Source organism: Phyllobates terribilis, unplaced genomic scaffold, assembly GCF_046119375.1.
Source record: "Phyllobates terribilis strain yellow unplaced genomic scaffold, ASM4611937v1 Scaffold_3__8_contigs__length_932513732, whole genome shotgun sequence".
Classification (NCBI taxonomy): Eukaryota; Metazoa; Chordata; class Amphibia; order Anura; family Dendrobatidae; genus Phyllobates; species Phyllobates terribilis.
This window is the reverse complement of record NW_027362763.1, coordinates 249,118,860-249,138,531: the sequence shown is the minus strand read 5'-3', so window position 1 is coordinate 249,138,531 and position 19,672 is coordinate 249,118,860. Positions and strand designations below refer to the sequence as shown.

Sequence of the window (19,672 nt, the reverse complement as noted above, 5' to 3'; positions counted from 1 at the left end):
GCATCACCCCTTGTGAGGGAGGTAATGCCACTGTGGCAACCGGACTCCTGGGGTCCCACACATGTATAATTGTGGTCTGATAGTAATCAGAAAGCGGGAAATGGTATAAGCTTGTTTGGTCACAACTTTTGCTTGTTTTCAGAATTCTTCTGTAGCAGATGATGATTCTGTTCATTAATTTAAAGCTTCAGGGTTCGCAAACCTCTCCCCTTTATTCTGTATCGACTAAAAGACTGGTACATTTTTTTTTCCTTCTTTTCATATGCTGTATACTTTATTATTAGAAAAAAAAATTACTCGAAACGCGGAGATCTTAACTCTTATTATGCCAACATATGGTGGAGTATTATGTTTTAAAGGCTAAATAAAAGCTAAGTTTTACTAACTTTTTAGCAGTTCCCGCTGGATCATTTAGTATTTTTTCCTATACTTGACTATTGTTCCTAAAACTATCATGACTGAATGTACATGACAAAAAAAAAACTGCCCAGGAAAACAATGTTTTGGTAAGAAAATGATATAGAAGTGATGTCTGCACAGTGATGCTTTTATGCTAACTATTTTAATGGTCTGCAGCTAATGATTGTATGGTTAGTTTCCGGCAGCAGTATTTTTATGTGGTTTCCTACCAATGCAGAGTTTTTCGGTTCCTCCTGCTGTGATAAAGTTCCTAAGAGCCAGTCTGTAAAGTTACTTTCTGTCTTACAAGCTGCTGATCTTATCCATCTGGTAAAGTTCTCATAATGGTTCTCATATCTCACTACCTGTAGACAAGACATTGAAGAAACAAGGTACTGTAACACCACATTATTTTCTTCTTTTGTTCCGATTAATATATTACATCTGTGTATTATACTTTGTATCCGCCAGGTAAAACAAAATGTGGATTGTGTAAAATTAAATTACTATTCACAGATGATACAGTATATACGGGGTGCATGCACATTCTATAAACTTACATATTTATCCTTTTCTGATTTCATTATTATTAAAATACATCATTTACCAACAGGAAACAAGTTTTAATCTCTCAATTTGCCTGGAGGCATTATATCTAGTAGTTTTATAAAGTTTTTTAATGAAACTTTAAAAAGGATTATTCTTTTCAGCTTGGCAGATATTCTAACACAGTCCCCCTGTATTAATCGGGTTTCTGGGCTGAGATACTCTACATTGAACTGTACATTTACAATGTTACTGGCCACCAGCATGCTACAGCATCCTCCATGGTGCCGGGCTATTGCTCAATAATAGGCCCCCACTACAACAGAGACAAAAGGGTCCAGAAGATGACAACCTCGTTTAGAGATGACTTTGTAACCATTTTTCTTTATTCCATCTAATTGATGATACATCCTATATAAGAAATGCTAAACAAAGATTTTACTACAGAATTAAAAGTGGACACGCGTACATTAAGTAATGATATAGGGTGGGACCTCAGAGCCCGTTCCCTGGTGGGCGCAGGAATCGCTTACAATAGTGCCAGGACATCTTATATGTATAACATATTATCACCACTACTTATGGATTTTCACAATCCAAGTATACAGCATAAGATGAAATCCCTATAGTATAATGAGACTTTGGAAGTATAGTATTGTATGTACAATGAGGGAGATTTATCAACTTCATTGGAGCAATTTGAGCTCTATCATATTTCTCATGTGTTTTAGACACTTTCTGAAGTAAGTCAACTAATATGTGGTGTAGACTTAAACTATACAGTCATACTGCATGAACCTCTGTGATAGATCTGGGGCATTTACTGTGTAGTCTAAATTTACATTGTCTCAGAATTAGATGGTGTTGATATACCCCAATGTATCAATTTGTTCTTGTCTTTTCATCTATGCGTTCGGAGTACCATACATGTAGACGTATGAGGGTTTCCTTCTTGTGGGCCGAGTTGTGTATTTGAATGGATCCATTCTGGAGTCCATAAAACGCATAGGAGAACAACAATGCCACCAGCATTTCTAATACGGAAATGTTTTTTTGTGATTTTTAGCTTTTCTTAATATCTGAAACATTTTATTTAACTTTTTTTTATATTGGCCCTACTAGTGGACATAACCATGTTGAGCTTGATTACTAATATCCATAAATTGCTGCACCTCTATATTAAAGCATATTAAGCTTGTGGGTGTAACACTGACAGGCATCCAATCAAGCCCTGTCTCTAAGGCCTAATAGGGGTACTAAGATGGTAGACCTTGGGACCATTGTTAGGCATCAGACTGAAATGGAAACCATCAGAACTCCGCAATTGGGTTGTGGTGAGAGGAAGGTGGTTGAACGGCCGGGATCAGAGTTACAGTATCTCTCTGCCCAGCATTTGCAGCCATGTTGGCTCTAATATACCGCTGACATGTGTTTCAATGATGTGGACCCAACGCCTGAGAACGCACCATCACAACACTGTGCATGTCTGCCAGATTATGTGAACCCTTTAGTGACAGTGCCATATATGTGTGTGTTCATATTATAGTCATATAAGAAAAAAAAATAATATATAGATAGATAGATAGATAGATAGATAGATAGATAGATAGATAGATAGATAGATAGATAGATAGATAGACACACCACTATGCAAAACCTTTAAGCAGCTGTGGATAAAATGCAAAGCAAGAATGGTTTCGGAAATAGAAATGTTGATAATTTTATTTCTATCAATCGACGAAAAAAGTGAGTGAATGAACAAAAAGGAAATCTTGATCAAATCATTATTGGGTGTGACCACCTTTTGCATTCGAAACAGCATCATTTCTTCTAGATATACTTGCACAAACTCAGGATTATAGTCCGATGTATGAGTAATCAATTATACCAAACTGATGATAACAATATGTAGGTTGAAAAACTGTCATTAACTGAAACAGAAACAGCTGTGTTGGAACCAGCTATACCCAAAACCTGCTCTGAGAAGTCTGCCCAGAAGTGATCTTCATGAAAGAAGTGCAGCCAAAAAGTCATACCTTCGACATGGACATAAGGTCAAACAACTCAACTGGTCAAAATTTAAAATACTTGGCCACAACAGAAGGCAATTTGTTCAATGAAGTGCAGGAAAGAGGTACATTAAGGCTGTGTGCCCACGATGCGTTTTTTAAGCGTTTCCGCAGCGGCAAAAACGCTGCAGAAACGCTTAAAAAACACTTGGTAGAAGGTCCGCCATGTTCCCCAATGATAATCCGCATGTGCTGTGCACATGCTGCGGAAATTTCCACTGCGGGTTATCATTGCGGAAAAAAACGCAGCACTACCAATTATTTTGCGGAAGCACTGCATTTTCGCCGCCATTGACTTGCATTGGAACTAATGGAATCTGCATCACTGGATCTGTACATGCAGAATCCAAACGTTTCAATGTGCGGATGGTACCCGGTTGTGGAGGACAGGAGACTCTCCTCCGGACCCGGGTACCATAGAAACTGTGACAAAAAGAATAAAATAAAAAATAAACATTATACTTACCTTCTGATGGCCCGCGGTGCGCTTGTCTTCACTTGCCGGCAGATCGCGGTGGACTGAAGGAACTGCGCTGACGTCATAGTCATGTGACGGCAGGTCCTTCAGTGTAGTGTACCGCGAGCTGCTGGCAGCCAGGACGGAGCGAAGCAAGACTCCGGGGACCATCAGAAGGTAAGTATAGATTTATTTTTTTATTTTTTACCATTCTTTACGGTCACACTATATAGATCCATGCCGTTTGCATGGATTTATATAGTGTGACCAAGTTGTCAAGCACTTTCCAAGTGATGCTAAAATCGCTTGGAAAGCGCTTGTCAACCCGCATGTGGAAATGCATGTGAAGAACGCTTCACATCCGCATGTCCCAGGCAGGAAAAACGCATGTACAATAAGCATGTACAATCCGCATGCGTTTTTTCTGCCAGGGAGATGCAGAAACGCTCAGGAAAAAATCCTGAGCATTTCTGCATCGTGGGCACATAGCCTAAGTGTCTGCAGGCAAAAGATAAACATGATGGAGGTTCTTTGCTTTTGGGGCTGCATTTCAGTAAATAGAGTTAGGGATTTGGCTAGGATTAATGGTGTCCTCAATGCTGAGAAATGAAGAAAAATACTTAACCATCATGCAGTACTATTAGGGAGGCATCTCTTTGGCTTCAAATTTATTGTAGAGCAGAACAACCCCAAACATACCACATATGTCATAAAGAACTATTTTCAATGTAAAAAACATGAAGTTCTGGGAGAGATGATATGGCCCCCACAGAGCCCTGATCTCAACATCATCGAGGCTGTCTAGGATTACATGAAGAGATAGAAGAAATTACATAAAGTGAAGCCTACATCCACAGAAGATCTGTGGTTTGTTCTCCAAGATGTTTAGTACACCTTCCCTGCTGTTATTTTAAAAACGTTGTGCAAGTGTTTCTAAAAGAATTGATGCTCTTCGACAGGCAAAGGGCGGTCACACCAAATATTGATGTGATTTAGATTTCTGTGTTCAGAATTCATTTTGTATTTTGGTAATTGATAATAATAAATTATTAACACTTTTATTTTTGAAAGCAATCTTACTTTGCAGCATCTTTTCCTCACTTACTTTTGCACAGTACTATATACAGTGGGTACAGAAAGTATTCAGACCCCTTTAAATTTTTCACTCTTTGTTTCATTGCAGCCATTCTGTAAATTCTAAAAAGTTAATTTTTGTTCTCATTAATGTACACTCTGCACCCCATCTTGACTGAAAAAAAACAGAAATGTAGATTTTTTTGCAAATTTATTAAAAAAGAAAAACTGAAATATCACATGGTCATAAGTATTCAGACCCTTTGCTTAGTATTGAGTAGAAGCACCCTTTTGAGCTAGTACAGCCATGAGTCTTCTTGGGAAAGATGCAACAAGTTTTTCACACCTGGATTTGTGGATCCTCTGCCATTCTTCCTTGCAGATCCTCTCCAGTTCCGTCAGGTTGGATGGTGAACTTTGGTGGACAACCATTTTCAGGTCTCTCCAGAGATGCGCAATTGGGTTTAGGTCAGGGCTCTGGCTGGGCCAGTCAAGAATGGTCACAGAGTTGTTCTGAAGGCACTCCTTTGTTATTTTAGCTGTGTGCTTAGCGTCATTGTCTTGTTGGAAGGTGAACCTTCGGTCAAATCTAGGTCCAGAGCACTCTGGAAGAGGTTTTCATCCAGGATATCTCTGTACTTGGCAGAATTTATGTTTCCTTCAATTGCAACCAGTCGTCCTGTCTCTGCAGCTGAAAAACACCCCCATAGCATGATGCTGCCACCACCATGTTTCACTGTTGGGATTGTATTGGGCAGGTGATGAGCAGTGCCTGGTTTTCTCCACACATACCACTTAGAATTATCACCAAAAAGTTCAATCTTCGTCTCATCAGACCAGAGAATCTTATTTCTCATAGTCTGGGAGTCCTTCGTCTGTTTTTGAGCAAACTCTATGCGGTCTTTCACATGTCTTGCACTGAGGAGAGGCCACTCTGCCATAAAGGCCTGACTGGTGGAGGGCTGCAGTGATAGTTGACTTTGTTGAACTTTCTCCCATCTCCCTACTGCATCTCTGGAGCTCAGCCACAGTTATCTTGGGGTTCTTCTTTACCTCTCTCACCAAGGCTCTTCTCCCACGATTGCTCAGCGTTACAGGACTGACAGCTGGGTATTTTTTTCACAATCACTACAGCAAAAATGGAAAATCATTTTTGAAAAAATTTCAGTTTTACCTACGTCAATAGATGTAAAACCACAAGGACCGCAATGCTACATGTTTACAGCAAAGGAAAGGGGGGAGGAATCTGTGCTATTTGTATCACACACTGAAAATAAGATCACAACTGCAGATATTCAATTAAAGGGAACCAGACAGCTGATCCATGCCTCCCGATCCACTGCTAGCTTATATCAGATACTGGCTGCATGATTTCATGCTGTGCTGTTCCAAAGAGAAAAAAAAATGTTTAAAACCCATCTGGCAGGTCCCTGATGGCTTCTCCCTGCCTGCTGCCAGTGACTGACAGGTCTCTCCCTATACACACATGCAAGGTGAGACCTGTCAGTCACTGTCAGTGCCCGGTGCCTACCTGTCTGACTAGTCTCCTGTTCGGCTCGGTATCCGGCCGGCTTTTAAACTATGCTCTATGAAATGCCGCAGTGTTTCAGAGTCAAACATACCTGGCTTAGATCTTATAGCCAGTGGCTGATACATGCCACCCATGGATTGTGCAGCATGCATCAGCTGTTAGGTTACCTTTAATAAAATTAATACCAGGTATCTACACTATTTCTCCCTCTGTAAACTTCAATATTTACTTGTTTTATTGTTGATGACTAAAAGATGAGTTTGAGGGTTCACTCACACTGGCGTATAAATCGGACGAGTGCTATCTGATATTTTATCGGACAGCACTTGGCCCAACGTTGTACTAAGGGGCAGTGCAGGTCTGCGATTTTTCTCATGTCGATTCAGCATGAAAACACAATCTCACCATGCTGCGGGTGGCTCCAATAATAGGATCACACGCACCCATGCAAGTCTATGGGTGCATGTGAAACATCGAACTGCACTCGGATGCCATTCAAGTGCAATCCGATGTACGTGCATGGAGACAATAGAGAAGATGGAAAAATGAAGTTCGCCGTCTTCTCAGCACCTGTTATGCGAAAGAATTGCATCACACTCAGATGACACTTGGATCATGGTACATGTGACTAAACGCTTGTTTGATTTCGATAAAGTTGGAGAAAAAAGGAAAAAGTGTATGTGAAAATAAAATAAAAATGAGTCTGGTGGCTTTTTTTTTAAATTGTAAACTATTTAAGTCTGTCTATGCATTTTTTTTTTTAATATTGTGGTTCTCTTGATAAAGAAGTTGGTCCAACTTCGAAAAGTGTTGAGAATAAACCACATGGTCAATCCCGTACAATGTTTTCTGGATTTCTTGAATTATATCAGCAGCGTAGATTACTACTCCTATCCTCCTACTACTTGCTCTATATGGCGAGGATCTACTGACCTGAGGGTACTGCAGCAGCTGTCAATCCTTTATTACTTGGTCGTGTATTAAACAACGCCATTTACCCCTCATCTATACAAATCTGACCATCAGATAAGACCCTATTGTGCTTGGTGTCCCCTTGTTTCTTTTACCCAGGTATGTTTGACTCTGAAATGTTGCAATGTTTCAGAGAAAAACATACTTTAATAGCCGCCAGGGACTGAGCCGCACAGGAGACTAGTCGGATAAATGGGTCCCTGGCGGCCTATCCCCACCCATACCCCTGGAGTGACAGGAGTCTTTCTGCGTGTGTGTATAGGGACAGACCTGCCACTCCAGGGCAGAGGGCAGTGAGAAGCCGCCAGGGATCCGCCTGTCTGACTAGTCTCTTGTGCAGCTTGGTCACTGACAGCTTTAAAAAGTAAGTTTTTCTTTGAAACTCTGCACCATTTCACAGTCATATGTCTGAGATCATACAGCCAGTGCCTGACATACTGCCCGTGGACAGCGCAGCATGTATCAGCCGTCAGGTTCCCTTTAATTTAACAAAAAAGCGATTTATTTTTCCATTCTTTGCAGTTTGTTTCACAAAGACAAAATGTTCAGCGATTAAACAAACATTGTTTTGTGCTACATCTGTTATTTATGTATTTTCTAAAAAGTATGAAAGCTGTGTGATCATCCATTAAGCATAGGGATTCCATCATTTTCATCAGGGGTTGAAGCAACCTATATGGACGCTCTCTGTGTGAGCACAGTCTGCTGTGTGAATGGAGGTCAGTCGTCCATCACTACTGCAATCTTATCTCAGCAGCAGTCACAAGCTCAAGGACGAGTTTCAGCATAAAATAATGTGCAAATTGCCTCTTCAGAGAAAATGAGGACTTGAACTCTATAGCGCCACCTATTGGAAGCAGAAATCCTACAAGCCACTATTGACCCTTTAACGAGTCTTGCAATATGACTTAGGATAAAAGCCAAATCAGAATTTCAATTTACAGACACGATGTTTTGGGCTGTTGCCCCTCATCAGTGCAAAGTATGAGATCTGATTTGGCTAGGTGAGAGGCTCTGGACTGAGGTCTAAGGGGCAACATTTCTCATAATGGAGAGTGACATACCGGCTCTGGCATGCCAATGTAAGGAGGCTTATTCACAGTGCTGCTTCCAATAGGTGGCGCTATAAAGTTCAAGTCCTCTTCTTCTCTGTAGAGGCAATTTGCATATTACATTTCCCAGAGGAGCATTGCATGGCGAATAAGCCTCCTTACCTTGACATGCCAGAGTCGGTATGTCATCTCCACAAGGAGAAACGTTACCCCTTAGACCTCAGCATAAAATAATGGAACAGGATGCAGTGTTTAACTCATCCAATATACAATATATACAGTATAATCTACCTATAGATCATAAAATGAAAGTGTTCACATACAATCTCATCCATACCTCAAACTTTACAGGACAGATTCCATTGTTATAAGTTGTGTGACTACTATAGGTAATAAAGAGTTTACGTCCAAAGATAATAACCTATGTTTTTGCTTCTGTTCCTCAGCTGTTATTCCAGGCTATGACGACAGCTTACAATAAGGGCTATTTCACGATGGCGGACACGACCAACGGCTCTTCTTTTACTTGCGAGGTGAACAAAGACTTGGAACCATTCACATATTTTTATTGGTTGATATTTATGGTTGGATTTTTTGGAAGCTGCTTCGCATTGTGGGCATTCACATGGAAAGACAGCAACCAGAAATGTTTGAGCGTGTACCTCATTAACCTTTTAGTAGCTGATTTTCTGCTGACATTGGCTCTACCCTTTAAAATAGTCGTAGACATGGGGCATGCGTCTTGGAAGTTGAAGATCTTCCATTGTCAGGTATCAGCTTGCATCATTTACATCAACATGTACATTTCTATTATATTCTTGGGATTTGTCAGTATGGACCGCTGTCTCCAGACCATACAGAGCTCAAAATTGTACCAAATACAGAAACGAGGATTTGCACGAATGTTGTCAGCAGTAGTCTGGGCTCTTGTACTGTCCATAATGCTACCAAACATGATGATACCCATAAAAGACATCCCAGAGCGGGACATTGTTGGCTGCATTGACTTTAAGACAGTCATTGGCAGAGACTGGCATGTGCTCAGCAACTTCATCAGCATTGCTATATTTTTTAACTGCTCTGCAATCATTTTAATATCTAATTGCATCACTATTAAGAAACTTTACACCAATGAGGACTGTGAAGAAACTAACAACCTCAAATCAGCACTGGTGAAGATCTTTCTTGTGACTGCAGGATACATTGTATGTTTTCTTCCTTACCACATTGTCCGGATCCCATACACATTGAGTCAAAATGATGTGATCACCGACTGCAGCCTGAAACAAGTGCTCTTCTACGCAAAGGAGTCAACACTTTTACTCTCGGTATCAAATCTTTGTTTTGACCCTATTGTGTATTATCACTTTTCGAACAACTTCAGGTCTAAAATAAGCAAAACATTTTCCTTGAAGAGACAGAAAAGAGTTGTGATTGGAGGAGAGAATGCTATCGAGAGAACCGCGTAGAAAAAACGATTGCACTATTACATTACGAGATTGTGATTTATTTTTTTATTAATGATTGTTAATTACGATTATATGTTTATTTATAACAGTATAAAATGAATAGTTGGAATAGTTCATTTTTATTATTTTTTTCTTCAGGCACTGGGAGCTGCCGTTTGTATTAGCTTGTGTGACATGTGTCAGACCACTGGAGAGGGACAAAAATGCATAAAAAATAGGGCAATACTGTCTGGTAAAGGATAGGTATGAGCGATGGTAGCACTCACCTGAACGTGTTGTATGCAGGCCCAACACCTGTAAATGCGTGGAGAGCCACTGCTGATCTGTGGCTGGAAGAAATGGTTCTTCCAGATGTATAATGGCAAAAATGGAAACTGTTGAATTTAGGTGGGCTGCGCTGCGGGAATGAAGAGTCTTGGAATTCAGACTGGTGCCTTGAGAAAGGGGCCGATCTGGAGCAGAAACGCGTTGGTATTAACAAAAGCTGATTTGGAACCCGGCAGCGCAGCCCACCTAAACGTGACAGTTTCCATTTTTGGCATGTGTCAGAGCATGACACGTACACACAGCAAATACAGCAGACACAGACCATAGGAGAGTACATTTGGTCTCACAATGGCATGATGTATTCTCAAGGACAAATGCTGGTTTGTTCCAATAGGAATGCTTGTTAACTAAAGGGAACCTGTCAGACCAATCATTTTGACCAGACTGCGAGCAGCATGAATCGAAGCCTGGCTGACCAAATGCAGCCACGTATAACATTCACTGAAATGCTCCAGCGTTTCAGAGAAAATTTACTTTGAAGATCCAGCTGGGGATCATATCTGGAGACAAGACTTGTTCGGCTCGGCCTTGGCCGGCTCTCCCCCGTCCCACTGCAGGTAATTGACAGGTCTCTTTCTCATGTACATAGTGATTGACAAGTCTTTCACCTGCAGCAGCACAGGGAATAGCTGGTCTCTGGATAGCCAGCCAGATCGTCAAGGTATATTGTCTCTGAGATGCCAGAGCATTTCAGACAGTCATATTTGTCTGCAATCATTCAGCTAGGCTGCCACTCATGCTGCCTGCAGTTTGGGCAGCACGTATCATCTGACAGGTTCCCTTTAAAGAGTTAATTGCGTACAAAAATAAAGATAAGACCATAGCTATTTAGATGGATGAAATCCAAGCTCACAAGTACAAACTATTTGTACAAAAGAGAAAGTCTGGTTGGTTGGTATACTGTAGTGCAAAGCACTCTGATTAAAGGAAACCATATATTACACCTATAAACAGTCAAACATTCATTCATTTGTCTAACAGCTATGTCTGCCTTTCCCCCAGGCACATATGCACTCAGTTCGGCTGAGCATGTTTGTGTTTTCAATGGTGAAACAGGAGTAAAGGTGCATTTACAATAACCGACTTGTGGCATTAATCGACCACTGACCAGTAGTGTTGAGCCACCCCCGTAGTGTTCGAGTTCGGTTCGGTTCATTGAACACCCATGTGTTCGCCGAACTGTTCGTCAAACACCTTCGAACACCGTTAAAACCAATGGCAGGCAAACAAAAACACATAGAAACACATAGAAAACACCTTCAAAGGTGTCCAAAAGCTGACAAACTGCTCAGAAGACACAACTAACACATGGAAAAGTGACAAGTACATATAGTCATGCGAAAAGAAAAGAGGTGGAGGAGTAAAAGGAGGGGGAGACACAGATATAGGCATGTCATGCCCTTCTAAAATCCAAAAAGTGAGAAGCCGACACGTTCAGTCCGCTCCTGCCCGTGCCACCTCCGTGTCGCCGGGTTTGTGCCAGAGCCGCGGTGAACCCTGACGGCCAGCCCCCCTCTCCCAATACTGGTGCCTGTCCGCTGGTGGGTCGAGCGAGCCCCCCTGTGGTGGAGGCAGCTCTAAGCTTTTTAATTTAAATTGTCTCTCTAATTTGAATGAATACACTTTAAATCCATTTACAAGGATCTATTGGAGGGCAAGTCTCATGCCAGCAGCCGCGTAATTCCAGCTCCAGTAGCGTCCACTAAAGCTGCTGCAGTTAAAAAGCTTTTATAAGGATCGAGCTCGGCTGTCCACCGCAAGGCATCCTACTGCCAGTCCCAGCCCCTATGCCTTGGGGTGTATCCTGATGCTCTTCACTGAGTATCCCGTGGTCCCGAAGCATTTCCTTTGAAAAAATTAAGTGTCCAAACTACAGGTGGTGTAGCTTGCTTAACAGCCGGGATAATCCGCTGACTAGCAGACACTGCTACTAGGCACAAAGTATTTCCTGGGCTAGATGCAGTTAAAAATTTGTAATTAGATACTCTCGTTGGATGCTGAGAAAGCATTCCATAGAGTCTCCTGGCACGTCATATATGATTCTCTTAAAAAGCTTGGGGTAGGGGTCTAGGGGACCCTTTTATAGCCAAAATCACGGCCCTGTATCACAATAAGTCACCTAGGCTGAAGATAAATGGAACTGTAGCACCCTGAGGGCTCGGTTGCTACAGAGGTATTGCACCTCACCCAGAGGTGTGATATCTCACTCTCAGGTAAGGATGGAGTGTGGATCAGGACCCGACACCTGCATGCATTACACCACATTGCCGTGGGGCAGGGCGACCAATATGCCTCTGAGATGGGCACGACAGTCCCTGTCCCTGGCTGGAGTGGGGGGAGGGAACACTGAGGAAGGGGAACCCTGTAGTGCAGGAGCAGGGAGGAAGCAGTTCCTGGGTGCATTGAGAAGGGAGTATAAAAGGTGGGCACCATCTTAGTTCAGTGCAGAGAAGTCTGAGCAGAAGTGGCAGGGAGCAGGGGCTCTGCATGAGCTCTGCTCCGGAGGCGGGCCTAGTAACAGAGGCCCAGGCCTGGAAGAGGGAGAAGGAAGGAAGAGGAGCGGAGAAGGCTCCAGGAACGAGGAATGAAGGGATCCCAGGGGTGCGGACGGGCGAGTCGCCACCGCACGCCCGAATCCACCTGCGTGGAGGGGTCAGGCCAAAGGTGGAGACCGGTCCCCGAAACTAGTGGAGGCAGGAAACGACCCTCAGCTAGAAACCGGAGGCTCTGACATTTTATGTGGCGCAGCCCCTCGCTACACCCGCTAGGAAGGCACCACATAGGGTCAGGGAAACTGGCACCAAGTTTACCAAGAGGAGGCCCGAGGCAGCCGGACAGAAGGGTTGGTAAGAAAGGCCAGACAAAGGACACACAAAGGGGGTCCTGTGAAGCGCTCCAAAGTTATCTGGGAGTTGTCTGAGCCCCTCACCTGGTGAGCACAGTACGACGTGGGCAGCCGTTACCTGCAGACGTGGTCTGGATAATAAGAACTGTGAGTAAAGGCCCTGGACTGCATCACTGACTCCGTGTCGTTACTGCTGCTGCCCTGCATCATCACCCCCATCCTCCGCATACACTGCCCTGGGGCTATACTCCTCCCGTGGGGAGTTATGCTACGCTCTGCTGCACCCACAACACCAGCCTCAGCGGTCTGCCCTGCAGCGGCGGTTCACTCTGACCGCAATCCACGGGTGGCGTAGTCGGACATTTAAACATCAAAACCACATAAATAGTTCCGCCACTGGTTTGACCACCCTGAGCCACGGAACCGGGTCGCCGCCACGAAGACTACAACCACCAGCATCCACCAAAAAGGGTCCGGCTCCGGGTGTCCCAAGGCCCAGGGGGTGCATCAGAACATTTTCATCACCTTTCACAATCACCAATGGGACAAGGCAGGGATGTCCTCTGTCCCCTCTCTTATACATCCTAGTGACGGAGCACCTGCTCTCATCAATTCGCCATAACCCCAATATTAGGTGGATTGAGGTGGGAGGCACCGAGTACAAGTGCTCTCTATTTGCTGATGATGTCCTAGTATATATCACTCAATCACATATATCCATCCATGCTGTTATGGCTGAAATAGATCACTTTGTTACATGGTCAAATTTTAAAATCAATGCAGCGAAGTCTGAGGCCCTCGATGTCTCCCTCCCCAAATCCATATAGGATTCCATCCAGTCCAACTTTCCCTTTGCCTGGCCCTCACAGGGTATCAAATACTTAGGAATTCCTATTCATAGAGACCTCTCCCATCTATGTTATCTTAATTTTGGGCCCTTTATTGAACAACTCCATACAGACCACGGTTGGCAAGTTAGAACTGTAAGATTCACTACGTGAACCACTGGTGTTTTGTGGAAAAGCACATGTACACTGTGTTCCAAATTATTATGCAAAAAGTGTTTAGGAGTGATAAGGGAAGAATTTGTTTGTTTGTCAGTTAAACTCATTGATGGTGATGTGTGTCAGGGCTCTTTATATCACTGTAAGCAATTGCAGACACCTGTGCTAATTAGTTTGGCAGGTGTGTCCAATGAAAGGCAAGACTACTTAAGAAGGCTGTCTCACATTATTAAGCAGCCTACATTTTCTGCCAAAATGGGAAAGAAAAAGGATGTGTCGGCTGCTGAGAAGCAACAAATTGTGGAGTGTTTAGGTCAAGGCATGACTACAATCAACATTGTGCGATGATCAGGATGAAGTGTCTTGGCAATCAAGAAGTATGTAGCTGATTCACAGTACACACGTGTGCGTGCTGATAAGGGCAAATTGAGGACTCTTTCCTACAGGCAATTACGTCAGGTTAAAAGAGCAGCGGCAAAAAAGCCTTGTCATAGCAGCAGACAAGTTTTTGAAGCTGCTGGTGCCTCCAACGTCCCCCGAACAACAAGATGCAGGGTCCTTCAGAGGTTTGCAGCTGTGCATACGCCATCCTGTCGACCTCCTCTATCCACTTCACACAAGCAGAAACGGCTCCAGTGGGCTAAACATTACATGAAGACTGATTTCAAAACTGTTTTGTTCACGGATGAGTGCCGTGCAGCGCTCGATGGTCCAGATGAATGGAGTGGAGGATGGCTGGTTGATGGACACCCCACGCAAACACGGCTACAGCGCCAACAAGGAGGAGGTGGAGTAATATTTTGGGCTGGAATCATGGGGAGAGAGATTGTCGGCCCCTTTAGGATCCCTGAAGGCGCTAAAGATGAACTCCATAATGTATGTGGATTTTCTCAAACAGCACTTCCTGCCATGGTTCAAGAAGAAGAACCGTGTATTTCACAGCAAGATCATTTTTTTGCATGATAATGCACCATCTCATGCTGCACATAAAACATCTGCATCTCTGGCTGATATGGGCATAAAAGGGGACAAACTTATGGTGTGACCCCCATGCTCCCCTGACCTCTACCCCATTCAGAACCTCTGGAGCATCATCAAAAGGAGTGTCTATGATGGCGGGAGGCAGTTCACATCTAAGCAACAGCTCTGGGAGGGTATTCTGTCCTCATGCAAAACAATTGAAGCAGAAACCATCCAAAACCTGACAAATTCAATGGACGAGAGAGTTCAGAAGCTCCTTGCGAACAAGGGGTCCTATGTGAAAATGTAACATCACCTAGAATAAAGTTTTGAGTTGAAAACTGTTTGATTTCAGTTTCTAATAACCTACTAATGCTTATAATTTCAAAAATGACCATTTTTTTGGTCTTTATTAAAATGAAAAGGTTGATCGAAAAGTTTGGGGGATCTAAGAGTGTGGCAACCCAGTAGTCATGATTACTTCGAATTCTGACAATATGAGGGTCATGTTGCAGGTAGTGCAGCAAGAAGGCACTTATGTGTCTTGCGCATCTCGGAGCCCCAAAATTATTTTCCGGGCTAGATGCAGCTAAAAATTATTATTAATTTTAAATCTGGTGGAGCTTAGTATAGATGGCCTAATAGGATCAGTGCTGCACACTGCTACAAAGCCCAAATTATTTTCCAGCCAAGATACAGATAAACATGATTAGTAATTTTAAATCTGGTGGAGCTTATTATAGATGGCCTAATAGAATCAGTGCTGCACACTGCTACAAAGCCCAAATTATTTTCCAGCCAAGATACAGATAAACATGATTAGTAATTTGAAAGCTTAAAACGGTTGGTAGGGTGATTTTAACCAATCATCAAGCTTTTACTCTCCCCAGGATGACACAGGGGTAGAAAAGTCGTTTCGGATCCATGATTTGTTCATCTTTATGAACGTGAGTCTGTCTACATTATCAGTGGAGAGCCGCGTGCGCTTATCTGTCAGCACACCACCAGCAGCGCTGAACACACGTTCAGACAGAACGCTGGCTGCGGGGCATGACAAGATCTCCAAGGCGTAAGTGGCTAGCTCCGGCCATTTATCCAGATTGGAAGCCCAAAAAGAGCAAGGGTCCAGTGACACAGTCATGGCTTCAATGTTTACTTGGAGATACTCCTGTACCATCGTCTCTAGGCGTTGACTATGTGTCAGACTTCTTGTCTCCTGTGGCCTTGCAAAGGATGGGCTAAAAAAGTGGTGAAATGATTGCGCAAAATTGATGTTACCAGCAGATACTGTGGTTCTGTTACGGTTTGAGTGCTGAACACTTGACGGTCCCACGGTTGGCAAGTTGGAACTGTGAGATTCACTACGTGCACCACTGGTGTTTTGTGGAAAAGCACATGTAAGATTCTGCAACAGTCTCTGCTGATACTCCTGCATGCGTGCATCCCTTTCTATGGCAGGAATAATTTCGGCAAATTTACTTTTATACCGGGGATCTAACAGTGTGGCAACCCAGTAGTCAGGATTATTTCTAATTCTCACAATTCGAGGGTCATGTTGCAGGTAGTGCAGCAAGAAGGCACTCATGTGTGTTGCGCATCCAGGAGCACCAAGTCCCTGTTGTGTTGGTGGCGAGGTAACAATCATGCTTCCTTCCTCTGTCCTCTCCCCCCAACCTCGCACAACAGAAATGTGATCAAGGTCTCCCTCATCTGATGAGTCTTCCATCAGTTCGTCCTCCACTTCTTCCTGGGATCCTGCACCTTCCTCACTAGTTTGGCTGCTACCATGCGCCCTGGTAAAACCATCTCCCCCACCATCACATGCCTGCCGCCTTGGTGCTGCCGACCGTCTGGACCTTGCAGATGTTAGCCCTTCCGCATACAACTCCTCCTCCTCTACTTCCTCCACCTCCTCTTGTGCCACCACCTGACTCCGAATTCTGTTTAACATGTGCTCCAGCATGTAAATCACCGGAATAGTCATGCTGATAATGGCATCGTCAGCACTAAACATCTTCGTCGCCATTTCAAAACTGTGCAGAAGGGTGCATAGGTCCCTGATCTGAGACCACTCCTCCAGCGTGATTTGCCCCACCTCTGGATCTCGTTGGCCCAGGCTATACGTCAGAACGTATTGCACCAGGGCTTGTCGGTGCTGCCACAGTCGCTGCAACATGTGCAGAGTTGAATTCCACCGGGTAGGCACATCGCATTTTAGCCGGTGAAGTGGCAGGCCCAACGACTTCTGTAGAGATGTAAGTCTCTGAGCTGCGGGATGCGAACGGCGGAAGTGAGCACACAGCGACCGTGCCCTCTGCAGAAGGCCATCTAGTCTGGGATAGTGGGCTAAAAATTGCTGGACAACCAGGTTCAACACATGAGCCATACAAGGCACGTGTGTGACATTGCCCCGGCGAAGGGCCGCACCCAGGTTTGCAGCATTGTCGCACACGGCCTTCCCTGGTTTCAGGTCCAGTGGAGACAACCATTCATGAAATTGGTTCTCCAGAGCTGACCACAACTCCTCAGCTGTGTGACTCACATTTCCCAGACATTTCAAAGTAAAAACCGCCTGATGACGTTGAGCCCTACTGCCAGCATAGTAAGGAGGTGTGCAGGATCCCTTCTGCGCAGTTAGAAAGCTTGTGGCATGACCAGACAGGCTTTGGGTGCAGGTGGAAGACCGAGAGGAGGTTGAGGAGGCAGAAGCAGTGGAGGAACTTTGACATAAAGAGGATTGACGCACAACTCGTGGGGACGGCAAGACTTGGACAGCAGCCCCTTGTCCTGCTGTCACCATAGTTACCCAGTGCCCAGTCAGCGACATGTAACACCCCTGTCCATGCCTACTCGTCCAAGTGTCTGTGGTGAAATGCACCCTGTCACACACAGAGTTTCTCAAAGAAGCGGTGATGTTGTGTGCGACATGCTGGTGGAGCGCAGGCACACCTTTCTTTGAGAAGTAGTGCCGACTGGGCATCTGGTACTGGGGCACTGCGACGGACATAAGGTCTCGAAAATCCTCTGTGTCCACCAGGCGGAAAGGCAGCATTTCTGTAGCCAAGAGCTTGCAGATGGTGAAATTCAACCTCTTAGCTTTCTCATGGCTAGGAGGAAATGGTCTTTTACTTGTCCACATCTGAGGGACCGAGGGCTGGCTATTGTGCTTAGTCGGGGTTGATAAGGGTGTCCCCGGCAAACTGCCGGTCTGTGAGGAAGATGCAGGCGGACATGTTAGGTTGCCTTGATCCAAAGGTGGTGCTATCGATGTCGGACAGCGCTCAACACCAGCTGGTGTTACCACCTCCAAAGAAAATGATGACCTGCCAATCACGCTGGCTGTTGCGGGTAAAGAGGTGGCAGGTCTGCGCCCCAAAACAGGTGTGACTGCTGACCCCCACTCACAGAGGATGAAGAGGCCGCGGATGCACAAGATATGGCAGTCGGTGGTTGGCCCGGCCGGCTAGGCCGCATTGTAGCACACTGAGCTTCCCACTGCAACTTATGCTTCATGTCCATGTGCCGGTTCATGCATGAAGTACTCAAACTATGTATTTTTTGGCCTCTACTTAGCTTTTGCTGACAAATGTTACAGATAACACGAGTTGGGTCATCTTTATCGATCTGAAAAAATGCCCAGGCTATGCAAGGCTTAGCACCCATGCGACCTGAAGAGCCACCACGACTTGTGGTGAGAGGCAGAGTTGTGTTTGAGGATGCAGTTGTTGACGTGCTTCCAGTACTACGTCTCTGTCCAGGAAGGCGCAACCTGACCTCGTCGTCACTAGCATCTTCCTCCACCTCCTCTGCTGACCTCATCTCTTGGCTGACTGTGGGTTGACAGTAAGTGGGATCTCCAACCTCATCATCATCACCCTGTGCGTTATCACACCCGTCGTCCTCAGAGTCAACCTGTTCCTGCCCTGACAAAAAACTAAAGTTGTCGCTCCAATCAGGTATTTGAGTCTCATCATCGTCTTCCTCATTGTCTCCACCAACAGGAGTTACAGTTTGGGAATGAGGGTCTACATTATGGTCAGAACCTTCTGCGTCTGGTCCTGGATCCGACTCATAAAGATTCTGGGCATCAGTGCAGATCATTTCCTCGTCTGGATTCACAGAAGCGCTGGAGTCGACCTCTGATTCCCAGGCTATAGTATGAGTAAACAGCTCTGCAGACTCAACCATCTGTTCTACCTCATACTCAGACGGGCAGCTGGAGATTTGGGAGCTGTGAGGAAGCAAGTGCGATTGGGGTGATACCTTTGAGGACTGGAGTATTTGTGATGTTGAAGTTGATGTGGAGGAGAGCCCACTTAAAGGAGCACTTGATATCCGTTGAAGCACCTGCTGTTTTTGTGCCTCATCTGGAATTTGTAGCGATTGGCGTGGCCGTAAGAAAGGGATCTTATCACATTGTCCGCTAAAAGAAGTAGAAATTTTAGTTTGGCTAGAAGATGGTCTTTCTTCTGCAGATGTTACTGTTGCTTTAACACGTACCCCACGGACACAACCTTTTTTCCCCTTCCCAACACGCCTATTCCCCTTTCCACCAGCAGCAGGCCTTTTTCCACTCATTTTGGTGGTTAACTAATTCACAACTCTGGAGTTGTTTGCAAAAAAAAACAATGGATGGGAACCGAGCAGAGCTGAGTGGCCAAACTGTGGTATTAGGCCAAAACTATTGGCTGGGTTAGATGGAGAAAAAAATTATATTCGATTTGCAACCTGATGGAGGTCAGTATAGATGGACTAATAGAATGATGCTATGCCCAAAAGATTTTACTTCACTAGGTGCAGTAAAAAAATTGGTATTCTATACACAGGTGGTATATCTTGCAACACAGATAGGCTACTCCACTGACTAACACACTCTGCAATAGGCCAAAAAGGATTAGCTTTGCTAGATTCAGCCAAATGCTGTGAAAAAAACTTGCACAGCACTGGCACAGACCTGCCTGGCAAAA

The 19,672-nt window shown here is 44.4% G+C and overlaps 2 protein-coding genes across 2 annotated transcripts in view; one reads left to right on the top strand and one right to left on the bottom strand.

Annotated features, from left to right (window-relative positions):
* Nucleotides 1–19,672, bottom strand: part of MED12L (mediator complex subunit 12L) — a 981,938-nt gene that overhangs the window by 762,940 nt on the left and 199,326 nt on the right. The gene's annotated exons all lie outside the window — the stretch shown is intronic.
* Nucleotides 650–11,238, top strand: GPR171 (G protein-coupled receptor 171). Its single transcript, XM_073674733.1, has 2 exons — nucleotides 650–791; nucleotides 8,547–11,238. The coding sequence occupies exon 2, from the start codon at nucleotides 8,562–8,564 to the stop codon at nucleotides 9,567–9,569; it is 1,008 nt and encodes a 335-aa protein (XP_073530834.1). The 5' UTR covers nucleotides 650–791; nucleotides 8,547–8,561; the 3' UTR covers nucleotides 9,570–11,238.